At 42.9% G+C, this 13,409-nt stretch overlaps 1 protein-coding gene across 1 annotated transcript in view; it reads right to left on the bottom strand.

The window, feature by feature from the left end:
- Positions 1-13,409, bottom strand: part of fhdc1 (FH2 domain containing 1) — a 64,855-nt gene that overhangs the window by 15,126 nt on the left and 36,320 nt on the right. Inside the window, exons 4-8 of the mRNA XM_036933387.1 lie at positions 8,052-8,154; positions 7,402-7,487; positions 5,852-5,952; positions 1,303-1,373; positions 909-1,016 (exon numbers count right to left, since the gene is read on the bottom strand). Coding sequence (XP_036789282.1) covers positions 909-1,016; positions 1,303-1,373; positions 5,852-5,952; positions 7,402-7,487; positions 8,052-8,154 — 469 coding nt within the window. The remainder of the gene's footprint in view (positions 1-908; positions 1,017-1,302; positions 1,374-5,851; positions 5,953-7,401; positions 7,488-8,051; positions 8,155-13,409) is intronic.

Below are 13,409 nucleotides of genomic sequence, written 5' to 3'. Positions count from 1 at the left end.
ATGGTTGGTTATCTTTGAATGCAGCAAATGGATGGCTGTAGATAGATCAACTCTCCAGTAGGAGCTGATGCCCAGCTTATAGCTTTTTTCTGATAGTGGATATAACATTGAAGATCTGAAGTTGTTTCAAATGTACAAATTCAACAAGGTATGTCTATGTTGAAAATTGGTTATTATGATGACAGACACTCCGCACTGGTTGAAATTTACCCTCAAAACAACAGTTGATTACTTTTTGCAAATCCAAATCCAATGTATTTTCCACCTAGATTCAATGTCTCAATGACAAATAACGTTAAAACAACGTTGATTCAACCAGTTTATTCCCAGTGGGGAGTGTCTGTACTCTGGTCGAATGCCAAAAGGATCCACAGGTCAGCACACTGACTCATACACCCAAATGGTGACATTTCATTTTAAAGTGAGCATGACCAGAAGAAACCTGAAGATATTCCTGCACACAGCTTGCTTACAAAGGGATTCTCCACTAATCTGTCTCTCTGTGTGTCTCCTCCAGTGTGTCTCCTCCAGTGTGTATGTGTGTCTTCTCCTGTGTGTGTTGTGCATGTCTTGTTTTTCTCCTCCAGTTTGTCTTTCTCCTCCAATGTGTGCATGTTGTGCATGTCTGTTTGTCTCCTCCAGTTTGTCTGTCTCCTCCAGTGTGTCTGTCTCCTTTAGTGTGTCTGTCTCCTCCAGTGTGTCTGTCTCCTCTAGTGTGCCTTTCTCCTCTAGTGTGTCTGTCTCCTCCAGTGTGTCTGTCTCCTCTAGTGTGCCTTTCTCCTCTAGTGTGTCTGTCTCCTCCAGTGTGTCTGTCTCCTCTAGTGTGTCTGTCTCCTCCAGTGTGTCTGTCTCCTCCAGTGTGTGTGTCTCCTTCAGTGTCTCCTCCCATTTCTCTCTGTCAGACTCACCAAAGCCACAAAATGCAGCAGGTTCATGCCCGGTTTGTTGGCCTTGGTGTCAGCCAGCGAGAGGAGCGATGACAGCTTGAAGCCCACGGCGTTGCCCGCGTAACCGCCCTGTGGGACGGGGAGGAGGATAAACGAGCAGTGTCATAGTGGTGCCATAAAAGCCATTATCCCACCTTAGCCATGGTCATATCAGACAGATAAGGAGAGACGAGAGACGGGGGGAAGAACTAGACAGATGTCACAGATTGATGGAGAGAGAGACCAAGTGAGTGAGTGAGTGCGTGAGAGAGCGAGAGGGTGAGTGAGTGATTGAGGAGAGAGAAAGAGAGGAAGAGAAAGTGAGGATAGATAAATAGAAAGAGGAAAGTGAGAGATAATGGCATCGTTGGCTTACAGCGTTCATGATGTTTCCAGCCTGCAGAACCAGGTGGAGGATGGCGTGTAGTTCCTCACAGGTCATCAGCTCTACAGAGAGAGAGGAGTGAGGGGTCAATACAAACCCATAGCACGCAGAGCATTCAGCAGTAACCTCCATCAGATCTGGGCTTCAAAAAAATAGATTAAAATACTTTATCTGTGCCTAGTTGAGCTTGCCTGGCTTAATAAACTAATATAAAAGTCCCAAAACTGCAAACCCCGCCCATCTGGCACTCCAGGCGGATTCAAGCAAATGCTCAAAGTATTTGAAAATACTTTTCAAGTATTTCAACCCAGGTCTGCCCCCCATCAAACACCATCACTGGTTGGAATTAACTTCCACCATACACTTCCACTATAACTCAAGCTAGCTTTCAACTGAGATATACAGCTGTATAGAGATTATGTCATAGTTTTAGCATGACTGTAGGCCTATTGATATTTCAAATACTGTACAATACAGCTAGCTACTCATTAGGAGTAATGTCGGCCCCCACCAAGAGTCTGGTTTCACTAGTAATCACAATCAGGAAGTAGCTTGTCTGTGACTTGCACTTTGTTTAAATAGAAAATGGACAACAGCGTAACAAAATGCATCATATATGTACATGCACATCCTAGATCAAATGCAATTCATGATGAGATGGAGTAAACACAAAACAACACACACAAAATAACGACGGCTCAAATCAACTTATCCAATGTTGCAGCAACGTGCAGAGCTGTGGATAACACTCCTGGCACATGCCACATAAGGCCCTGTACTGGAGGTCAGGGTTCAATGCCTTCTTTCTGTGTCTCACTGTCTTCCATCCATCTACACCTTCCTAATAAAGCACGCCAAAAAACCTTGCAGCTATAACCTTTTTTATGTAACATAACGCCGCCCAGAGGCCTAATGTTGATGAAACTATTCTTAATTTTGGCCAAGTGCCCTGCAAAACTGACATCTCAATTCAGCACTGCCACAAAGAGGTTGCAGTGCATGGGCTTCCTGAGAGGGAAGCCAATAAAGTGTGGCTGAGGGGTGAGAAGCTGTGACTCAGCTAAAATTACATTGAGCCGCATTCAGCTTAGAGCAGGGGGGGTTGGTGTGTCAAATACAGTGGGGAGAACAAGTATTTGATACACTGCCGATTTTGCAGGTTTTCCTACTTACAAATCATGTAGAGGTCTGTAATTTTTATCATAGGTACAGGTGTGAGAGATGGAATCTGAAACAAAAATCCAGAAAATCACATTGTATTATTTTTAAGTAATTCATTTGCATTTTATTGCATGACATAAGTATTTGATCACCTGCCAACCAGTAAGAATCCCGGCTCTCACAGACCTTGGATCCCTCCAGTTCTCCACTGTATTAACTGCACCTGTTTGAACTTGTTACCTGTATAAAAGACACCTGTCCACACACTCAATCAAATAGACTCCAACCTCTCCACAATGGCCAAGACCAGAGAGCTGTGTAAGGACATCAGGGATAAAATTGTAGACTTGCACAAGGCTGGGATGGGCTACAGGACAATAGGCAAGCAGCTTGGCCAACAACTGTTGGCGCAATTATTAGAAAATGGAAGAAGTTCAAGATGACAGTCAATCACCCTCGGTCTGGGGCTCCATGCAAGATCTCACCTCGTGGGGCATCAATGATCATGAGGAAGGTGAGGGATCAGCCCAGAACTACACGGCAGGACCTGGTCAATGACCTGAAGAGAGCTGGGACCACACTCTCAAAGAAAATCATTAGTAACACACTACGCCGTCATGGATTAAAATCCTGCAGCGCACGCAAGGTCCCCCTGCTCAAGCCAGCGCATGTCCAGGCCCGTCTGAAGTTTGCCAATGACCATCTGAATGATCCAGAGGAGGAATGGGAGAAGGTCATGTGGTCTGATGAGACAAAAATAGAGCTTTTTGGTCTAAACCACTCGCCGTGTTTGGAGGAAGAAGAAGGATGAGTACAACCCCAAGAACACCATCCCAACCGTGAAGCATGGAGGTAGAAACATCATTCTTTGGGGATGCTTTTCTGCAAAGGGGACAGGATGACTGCACCGTATTGAGGGGAGGATGGATGGGGCCATGTATCGCGAGATCTTGGCCAACAACCTCCTTGCCTCAGTAAGAGCATTGAAGATGGGTCGTGGCCTGGTCTTTCAACATGACAACGACCCGAAACACACAGCCAGGGCAACTAAGGAGTGGCTCCGTAAGAAGCATCTCAAGGTCCTGGAGTGGCCTAGCCAGTCTCCAGACCTGAACCCAATAGAAAATCTTTAGAGGGAGCTGAAAGTCCATATTGTCCAGCGACAGCCCCGAAACCTGAAGGATCTGAAGAAGGTCTGTATGGAGAAGTGTGCCAAAATCCCTGCTGCAGTGTGTGCAAACCTGGTCAAGAACTACAGTAATTGCAAACAAAGGTTTCTGTACCAAATGTTAAGTTCTGCTTTTCTGATGTATCAAATACTTATGTCATGCAATAAAATGCAAATGAATTACTTAAAAATCATACAATGTGATTTTCTGGATTTTTGTTTCAGATTCCGTCTCTCACAGTTGAAGTGTACCTATGATAATACTTACAGACCTCTACATGCTTTGTAAGTATGAAAACCTGCAAAATAAGCAGTGTATCAAATACTTGTTCTCCCCACTGTATGTCCCACCATTTATTGGACGCTTTGTAAAGCCCCAAATTCGCTGAGAGGTGAAACTCCATGTAAGGACGTTTTACGAATCATTAGAAAACCCTGCGCTATGCCCTAAAAGGCCTCACAATGCAGATTTTACAGCAGCCTACACTCTCAAGATATGTTTAGCTTACTAAATGTATCAGGGCAAATCATTTGCTAAAGTGGTGCTGCTCTTTAGGCACTACCAAGCTCATTTGAATGTATTAGCTACAGTAGCTGCATACCAACAAATCATGCATAGGCCCACTGTACTACAATAAATGTTGCATATTTCAGAGCTCAAATGACAAAAACAAGTCGACTGTGGATCATATGATTGGTTTCAGACGCTGTGCTTAATATAAGTATAATAACACTGACACACCGCGGCCATCCGCTGGTGTCAACTGTTTGTCATCAAGGCCTGTTTTGTCCTTTGCAATCATTAACCATTAAACAAATGGTGAACCAAATGAGTTCTACTGTCCCTATTCCCGAAAAAATCTCTAGGTGCACCCATCCACGTCTCTATTTATCTGTAAATACAGTATGTATCTTAGTATCTTTCTATCTCTGTATTTAAATGTCTCTTCATTGCATGAACCTCAATTTCTGTCATTAACCTGAAAACCTCCTCTGCATGAACCCTGCATCCAGGGGTTGGAAACAAAATTAATTTAGTTCTGAACAGAAATATACATTTTTTGGTTCCGTTCCACTTTTCTAAACAGGAAAATAAAGTTATGAAACGGTTCGAACCAAAAAAAAGTATGGGTTTGTATCGTTCCTCTCTGTTCCTTTTTAAACCTCTAAAATATATATACATTTAGCTCAACATTAATTTACTTCAGCAATCAGTGCAAATAGAGCAACTTGCTGTGGAGCAGGTAAGCAATTTAATAAGTAAAGGAAAGTACTTAAGAGCCAATTGTATTTTGCCGTAACAGCATAGTAATCATAATGAAAGACAAACACACACACTGTGCTGCCAGTCACAGTGTAGGGCACAAGATGCAACTGACATGTTGAGGGTGAGGAGAGAGCGAGAGAGGGTGGCAGAAGCATGCTTTGAAGCACTAAGCATCTTGTTATGATATGCATTATCAGAATTAGGCCAACAGAATTATACCTACGGAGGAGCGGCTTCTATGGAGGAACTTTGAATATCTTTAGCTAGAATTAAAAACATGTATTGCCTTTTTGTAGCTAACCAATCCAACGTAAAACATGAACAATATAGTATCCTTAACTAGCATTGAAAAAGTAAATCCATTCTTCTCTAATTAAATATCTCTCCCTAATTTCTGAATTATGCTTGTAATGTCGTCAGTAGGCTACAGTAACCTATGCTTCAGAGGCGAGGGGCAGGTAGCCAACATACAAACACACACTGGCAAAGATTTCCAGCTGGCAGGCAGACGCTGGAATAAGTTTCTGAGTGACAGAATGAGGGCTTTGCATAGGTGCTTTGTTGTGAGGGACTAGAAAAAAATGCCCAGAATGTAAAATAAGGTTATTAACCAGTTCCCATGCTTTTAAAATAATGGTTTTGTTCCGGAACAATATAGATCACTTTTGTTTTCGGTTCAGGTTCTGTTCGTCAAATGATTCTGTTATTTTCCTGTTTTCTGTTCTGTTCTCTGAACCGGTTCCAACCATTACCTGCAACTACTATATATATTGGTCCGAATACAGCGCCAGCTCGGATGACACGCACGCACCCGCGCACACACTGGGTCCTTGTTACACCTCAGTGCTGCGACTCAGATATCTGGGTCTCCAGTCGGTGGTGTGTGGCAGCACCAGCGGGCTGCGGTGGCCGCTAGCGGGGCAGTTTTGTCTCAACATCATTACCTTTGGTGGCCTCGCGGATTACATCGATCTCACGGCTCATCACAGCGCAGGATGGAAAGAACTCGTCACGCAGGACCATGGCCTCGATGCGCAACTCAAACCTGGCAGGGGCGACAGAGAACAGGGGGTGTCAGATTCACTGGCACAGGGAACAGAATAGTAAAATTGACTATACAACTCCAGGCCTTCAGTTTCGGGGGCCAATGCACTGCTGGTTTTCATTCTCTCCTAATCAGGTACTGCCTTGATCAGCCTGTTGCATGATGATGAGGAAACACATGGCCCGGTCCTAAATTACTGTGTGACGAATCACACCTGGTCCTAAATATCAACAAGACCAAAGAGATTTGCTTAGACTTCAGGAAGCGTACAACATTTACCTCTGCAACATTTATCAGAGGTCAGAACATAGAGATTGCAGAAGAATACAAATATATGGGTGTCCTCTTGGACAATAAGCTTCAGTGGAGTAAATGTACAGACCTGATCTTAAAAAAGAGTCAACAGAGACTGTACTTTCTCAATTTGAATGTTGACTGTTCTATACTGACTCTGTTTTACAAATCTTTCATTGAGAGTATTTTAACTTTTTGTATTGTTTGTTGGTTGGGCAATGCCACTGTCAGCCAGAGAACTATGCTGAGAATGATTATCACCACAGCATGCAAGGTACTTGGAGTCAAACAGACAGGCCTGGATGAGATCTTCAACATCAGGGCCCTCCGCAAGGCTCACAAAATCATTTTAGACCCAAGCCACCCCCTGTACTCTGACTTTGAACTACTCCCCTCTGTGTGCAGGTATACGGCACCCCCCCGGGATGAAAAACAGAACTAGACAATAATTTGCACTAGCTGTGATATCCCTCCTAAATAGCTCAGGCTAATGTTCCTATCGACCCAGTAAGGCCAGCAGGCTAGTCTCTTTTTATTTGTATGTAACTGTTATGGAAGTTGTATTGTCAATTTGTTTTATATTTAAACACATGACACTGCAACAAAATGTCCCCATGTGGTCAATAAAGTCAGTAAAGTAAAGAATGACTTACACTTGGCCTTGATCAATTAACTACCAGGGAGAAAAACAGTAGTAGCATAGCCCTCGAAGGGCAGTGGAATTGACCTGAGGTACAGCATCAGATACTACACACCCGTTTATTTAATTGACATAAGTACTCGGTAAATTTCTCAAACCTGCACAGTTTATGCTTTCGTTATATAACCATGCATTTTCCTTTGGAGCAAATTAATTTGCAGAATGAACAGTTGTGGGTACTGGAAAAACACTAGCAAGGTAGACTCATGAAGATATGCTTAAAATGGCTGATAAGTGAATCAAGATTTGATTGATTCATGCAGTAACAGGGATGGACTGGGTCCAGAAATCGTCTCAGGCATTTCAAACACACCGGCCCATGTTTTTCCTCGAGGCCTGAAAACCAGCCCATTTATTTTGTTGAGGTCCTCATTATTAGGCAAATAATGATCCTTCTGCACAAAGAAAAAAACGATTTAGACCGGTCTTCATTAGGCTAAATGAGTACAGCTTACCGAGGCACCTGGATCAACAGGTACATGAAGGAGTCTGCCAGGGTCAGTTTGCTGGAGTCCCCTTTGAACTCCCTCAGTTTCTTTACCTGTGGATGTGACAATAAACATATGAACACGTTCCTATGTGGCTCAGTTGGTAGAGCATTGTACTTGCAAAGTTGGAATCATGGTTTTGATTCCCACTGGGGCCACCCACATGAAAATGTATGCACACGACTGACTTTAAGTCGCTTTTGATGAAAGCGTCTGCTAAATGCCATTAATATTATATTGTGCTGCAATATGTGCAATCCGTAAGAACCCAACCTCAACAACACAAATGTACCTTAAACATTGTTTATGTGCACAGTAACTTAGACAATGTCTGTCATTAAATCATTGAATTATTGTGCTCCATCCATTTCAGAATGTTTTACTGGTATTTATGTCATAGACATGGAAGAAACCTATGCTAGCTGGGATGTGCTAGTATCCTATTCAAAAACTGTGGTGCATTGCTTGGCTGGTACATTGTGTTCTCTCTCTCTCTTTCTCTCTCTCTCTCTGTCTCTCTCTCTCACACACACACACACACACACACACACACACACACACACACACACACACACACACACACACACACACACACACACACACACACACACACACACCTCTTCAGACTCGGGCAGGAGTTTGAGCAGGTCTTTGAGGAGATCAGCTCTGTACAGCTTGCCGTCTCCCTGGCGAATGTCCTCCACGATGGACAGATTGGACCTGGATAAGATGAACACAGTGATAACCCTTATAATGCATTATGATGCGGTTATAATGCATGGCAAGATGTTATAAGCATGTACAGTATGACCCCATTATAATATCTTATTATCATCTGAATAAAAGCCATTTTGAGTCAGTCGGTCATTTGCTGCAGAGAGACTAAACATACTATAAGCCTTGTTATAAGAGGTTCTTACATGCTCATAAGTTATAAGCATTATACCCGTACATTAAATAAACAAATAAACACAACATATTATACACCTTATAATATAACATCTTAAAGGCTCATACAAAACAAGTTATAAAGCCTTATACCCACTGGCTGAAATGGTACTGAAATGAGACAGTCAGTTCAGTTCATTGGTAAACAACACAGGCTCTCACTCTATGTCTGCACAGAGCAGTAAATCCAGCCAATCCTCACACAGGCACCTTGATATGTGAGCCCGATGCCCAGGCCTGATGTGGACATATGAGCCATGGGACTGGAGAATCCATGAATTGAAAGGGATTCTGGGAGACGCGGTGGGAGCCCGTGCAACTGCAACAACATGCTGCTAATTCAGTAAGAATGCCTTCTCTGGAAATTGGGTTGTGTCATGTCAAATCGGGAGGAATCACTTAACATATGATATTCTTAACATATGATAAGGTCGTCAACTGTAAGGGGGAGAATGTACAGTTGAAGTTGGAAGTTTACATACACTTAGGTTGGAGTCATTGAAACTCGTTTTTCAACCACATGTCTTGTTAACAAACTATAGTTTTGGCAAGTCGGTTAGGACATCTACTTTGTGCATGACACAAGTAATTTTTCCAACAATTGTTTACAGACAGATTATTTCACTTATACAGTGCCTTGCGAAAGTATTTGGCCCCCTTGAACTTTGCGACCTTTTGCCACATTTCAGGCTTCAAACATAAAGATATAAAACTGTATTTTTTTGTGAAGAATCAACAACAAGTGGGACACAATCATGAAGTGGAACGACATTTATTGGATATTTCAAACTTTTTTAACAAATCAAAAACTGAAAAATTGGGCGTGCAAAATTATTCAGCCCCCTTAAGTGAATACTTTGTAGCGCCACCTTTTGCTGCGATTACAGCTGTAAGTCGCTTGGGGTATGTCTCTATCAGTTTTGCACATCGAGAGACTGACATTTTTTCCCATTCCTCCTTGCAAAACAGCTCGAGCACAGTGAGGTTGGATGGAGAGCATTTGTGAACAGCAGTTTTCAGTTATTTCCACAGATTCTCGATTGGATTCAGGTCTGGACTTTGACTTGGCCATTCTAACACCTGGATATGTTTATTTTTGAACCATTCCATTGTAGATTTTGCTTTATGTTTTGGATCATTGTCTTGTTGGAAGACAAATCTCCGTCCCAGTCTCAGGTCTTTTGCAGACTCCATCAGGTTTTTTTCCAGAATGGTCCTGTATTTGGCTCCATCCATCTTCCCATCAATTTTAACCATCTTCCCTGTCCCTGCTGAAGAAAAGCAGGCCCAAACCATGATGCTGCCACCACCATGTTTGACAGTGGGGATGGTGTGTTCAGGGTGATGAGCTGTGTTGCTTTTACGCCAAACATTACGTTTTGCATTGTTGCCAAAAAGTTCAATTTTGGTTTCATCTGACCAGAGCACCTTCTTCCACATGTTTGGTGTGTCTCCCAGGTGGCTTGTGGCAAACTTTAAACGACACTTTTTATGGATATCTTTAAGAAATGGCTTTCTTCTTGACACTCTTCCATAAAGGCCAGATTTGTGCAATATACAACTGATTGTTGTCTCCCACCTCAGCTGTAGATCTCTGCAGTTCATCCAGAGTGATCATGGGCCTCTTGGCTGCATCTCTGATGAGTCTTCTCCTTGTATGAGCTGAAAGTTTAGAGGGACGGCCAGGTCTTGGTAGATTTGCAGTGGTCTGATACTCCTTCCATTTCAATATTATCGCTTGCACAGTGCTCCTTGGGATGTTTAAAGCTTGGGAAATCTTTTTGTATCCAAATCCGGCTTTAAACTTCTTCACAACAGTATCTCGGACCTGCCTGGTGTGTTCCTTGTTCTTCATGATGCTCTCTGTGCTTTTAACGGACCTCTGAGACTATCACAGTGCAGGTGAATTTATACGGAGACTTGATTACACACAGGTGGATTGTATTTATCATCATTAGTCATTTAGGTCAACATTGGATCATTCAGAGATCCTCACTGAACTTCTGGAGAGAGTTTGCTGCACTGAAAGTAAAGGGGCTGAATAATTTTGCACGGCCAATTTTTCAGTTTTTGATTTGTTAAAAAAGTTTGAAATATCCAATAAATGTCGTTCCACTTCATGATTGTGTCCCACTTGTTGTTGATTCTTCACAAAAAAATACAGTTTTATATCTTTATGTTTGAAGCCTGAAATGTGGCAAAAGGTCGCAAAGTTCAAGGGGGCCGAATACTTTCGCAAGGCACTGTATTTCACTGTAGCACAATTCCAGTGGGTCAGAAGTTTACATACACTAACTTGACTGTGCCTTTAAACAGCTCACAAAATTCCAGAAAATTATGTCATAGCTTTAGAAGCATCTGATAGACTAATTGACATAATATGAGTCAATTGGAGGTGTACCTGGGGATGTATTTCAAGGCCTACCTTCAAACTCAGTGCCTCTTTGCTTGACATCATGGGAAAATCAAAAGAAATCAGCCAAGACCTCAGAATTTTTTTTTTGTAGACTACAAGTCTGGTTCATCCTTGGGAGCAATTTCCAAACGCCTGGAGGTACCACGTTCATCTGTACAAACAATAGTACGCAAGTATAAACACCATGGGACCACGCAGCCGTCATACCACTGAGGAAGGAGACACGTTCTGTCTCCTAGAGATGAACGTACTTTGGTGCGAAAAATGCAAATCAATCCCAGAACAACAGCAACGGACATTGTGAAGATACTGGAGGAAACAGGTACAAAAGTATCTATATCTACAGTAAAATGAGTCCTATATCGACATAACCTGAAAGGCCGCTCAGCAAGGAAGAAGCCACTGCTCCAAAACCGCAATAAAATGTTGTGGGCAGAACTGAAAAAGTGTGTGCGAGCAAGGAGGCCTACGAACCTGACTCAGTTACACCAGCTCTGCCAGGAGGAATGGGCCAAAACTTATTTGCGGGAAGCTTGTGGGAGGCTACCCGAAACGTTTGACCCAAGTTAAACAATTTAAAGGCAATGCTACCAAATACTAATTGATTGTATGTAAACTTCTGACCCACTGGGACTGAGATGAAATAAATAAAAACTGAAATAAATAATTCTCTCTACTAATTCTCTCTATTATTCTGACATTTCACATTTTTTAAATAAAGTGGTGATCCTAACTGACAATTTTTACTAGGATTAAATGTCAGGAATTGTGAAAAACTGAGTTTAAATGTATTTGGCTGAGGTGTATGTAAACTTCCTACTTCAACTGTATGTTTCAAATGTCTAATTAGCCTTGTTAGCATTATCCACCTGCCTCTTTTCTGCATTCAAGATTCCCATCGACATGAATAACAAATAACATACTGTAAGTAGTTTGAGTTACTGTTAGCAACACATTTGTCTGTGAGTGACATACTGTACTGCACTAGCGACTGTGTTACGTAAACGAAAGTGTCCAAGTCCAGTGTGGACGAGGCAGTGTTGATAGGTGCTCTTGTGATAAGAGTCAAATGCTATGAAAATACCAGGGAGAGCCATGCAAAACGTCCTATGAGATCAGCCCTCTGGCCCTGTACCCACTCAAGTTGTAGAACTGATGTAAAACACATTTCAAATCAAATCATATCAAATTGTATTTGTCACATGCGACGAATAGAACAGATGTAGACCTTACAGTGAAATGCTTACTTACAAGCCCTGAACCAACAATGTAAAAATAAATAAATAAGAGAAAAAAATAATTAAACAGCAGCAGTAAATTAACAATAGTGAGGCTATATACAAAGGGTACCGGTACAGAGTCAATGTGCGGAGGCACCGGTTAGTCGAGGTAATTGAGGTAATATGTACATGTAGGTAGAGTTAAAGTGACCATGCATAGATGACAAACAGAGAGTATCAGCAGCATAAAAGAGGGGTCTGGGTAGCCATTTGATTAACTGTTTAGGAGTCTTATGGCTTGGGGTAGAAGCTGTTAATAAGCCTTTTGGACCTAGACTTGGCGCTCCGGTACCATTTGCCGTGCGGTGGCAGAGAGAACAGTCTATGACTAGGGTGGCTGGGGTCATTGACAATGTTTAGGGGCTTCCTCTGACACCGCCTGGTATAGAGGTCCTGGATGGCGGGAATCTTGGCCCCAGTGATGTACTGGGCCATATGCACTACCCTCTGTTGTGCATTGCTGTAGGAGGCCGAGCAGTTTCCATACCAGGCAGTGATGCAACCAGTCTGGATGTTCTCAATGGTGCAGCTGTAGAACCTTTTGAGGATCTGAGGACCTATGCCAAATCTTTTCAGTCTCCTGAGAGGGAACTTTGTCGTGCCCTCTTCACGACTGTCTTGGTGTGTTTGGACTATGATAGTTTGTTGGTGATGTGGACACCAAGGAAATTGAAGTTCTCAACCTGCTCCACTGCAGCCCTGTCAATGAGAATGTGGGCATGCTCAGTCCCCCTTTTCCTATAGTCCACAATCATCTTCTTTGTCTTGATCACGTTGAGGGAGAGGTTGTTGTCCTGGTACCACGTGGACAGGTCTCTGACCTCCTCCCTATAGGCTGTCTCAGCGTTGTTGGTGATCAGGCCTACCACTGTTCGGCAAACTTGATGATGGTGTTGGAGTCGTGCCTGGCCATGCAGTCATGAGTGAACCGGGAGTACAGGAGGGTACTGAGCATGCACCCCTGAGGGGCCCCTGTGTTGAGGATCAGCGTGGCGGATGTGTTGTTACCTACCCTTACCACCTGGGGACGGCCTGTCTGGAAGTCCACGATTCAGTTGCAGAGGGAGGTGTTTAGTCCCATGGTCCTTAGCTTAGTGATTAGCTTTGAGGGCACTATGGTGTTGAATGCTGAGCTGTAGTCAATGAATAGCATTCTCACATAGGAGTTCCTTTTGTCAAGGTGGGAAAGGGCAGTGTTGAGTGCAATAGAGATTGCATCATCTGTGGATCTGTTGAGGTGGTATGCAAATTGGATTGGGCCTAGGATTTTTGGGATAATGGTGTTGATGTGAGCCATGACCAGCCTTTCAAAGCACTTCATGGCTAAGGTA

Source organism: Oncorhynchus mykiss, chromosome 10 (genome assembly GCF_013265735.2).
Source record: "Oncorhynchus mykiss isolate Arlee chromosome 10, USDA_OmykA_1.1, whole genome shotgun sequence".
NCBI lineage: Eukaryota > Metazoa > Chordata > Actinopteri > Salmoniformes > Salmonidae > Oncorhynchus > Oncorhynchus mykiss.
Note: the sequence above shows the minus strand (reverse complement) of the source record. Positions and strands in the feature narration are given on the sequence as shown.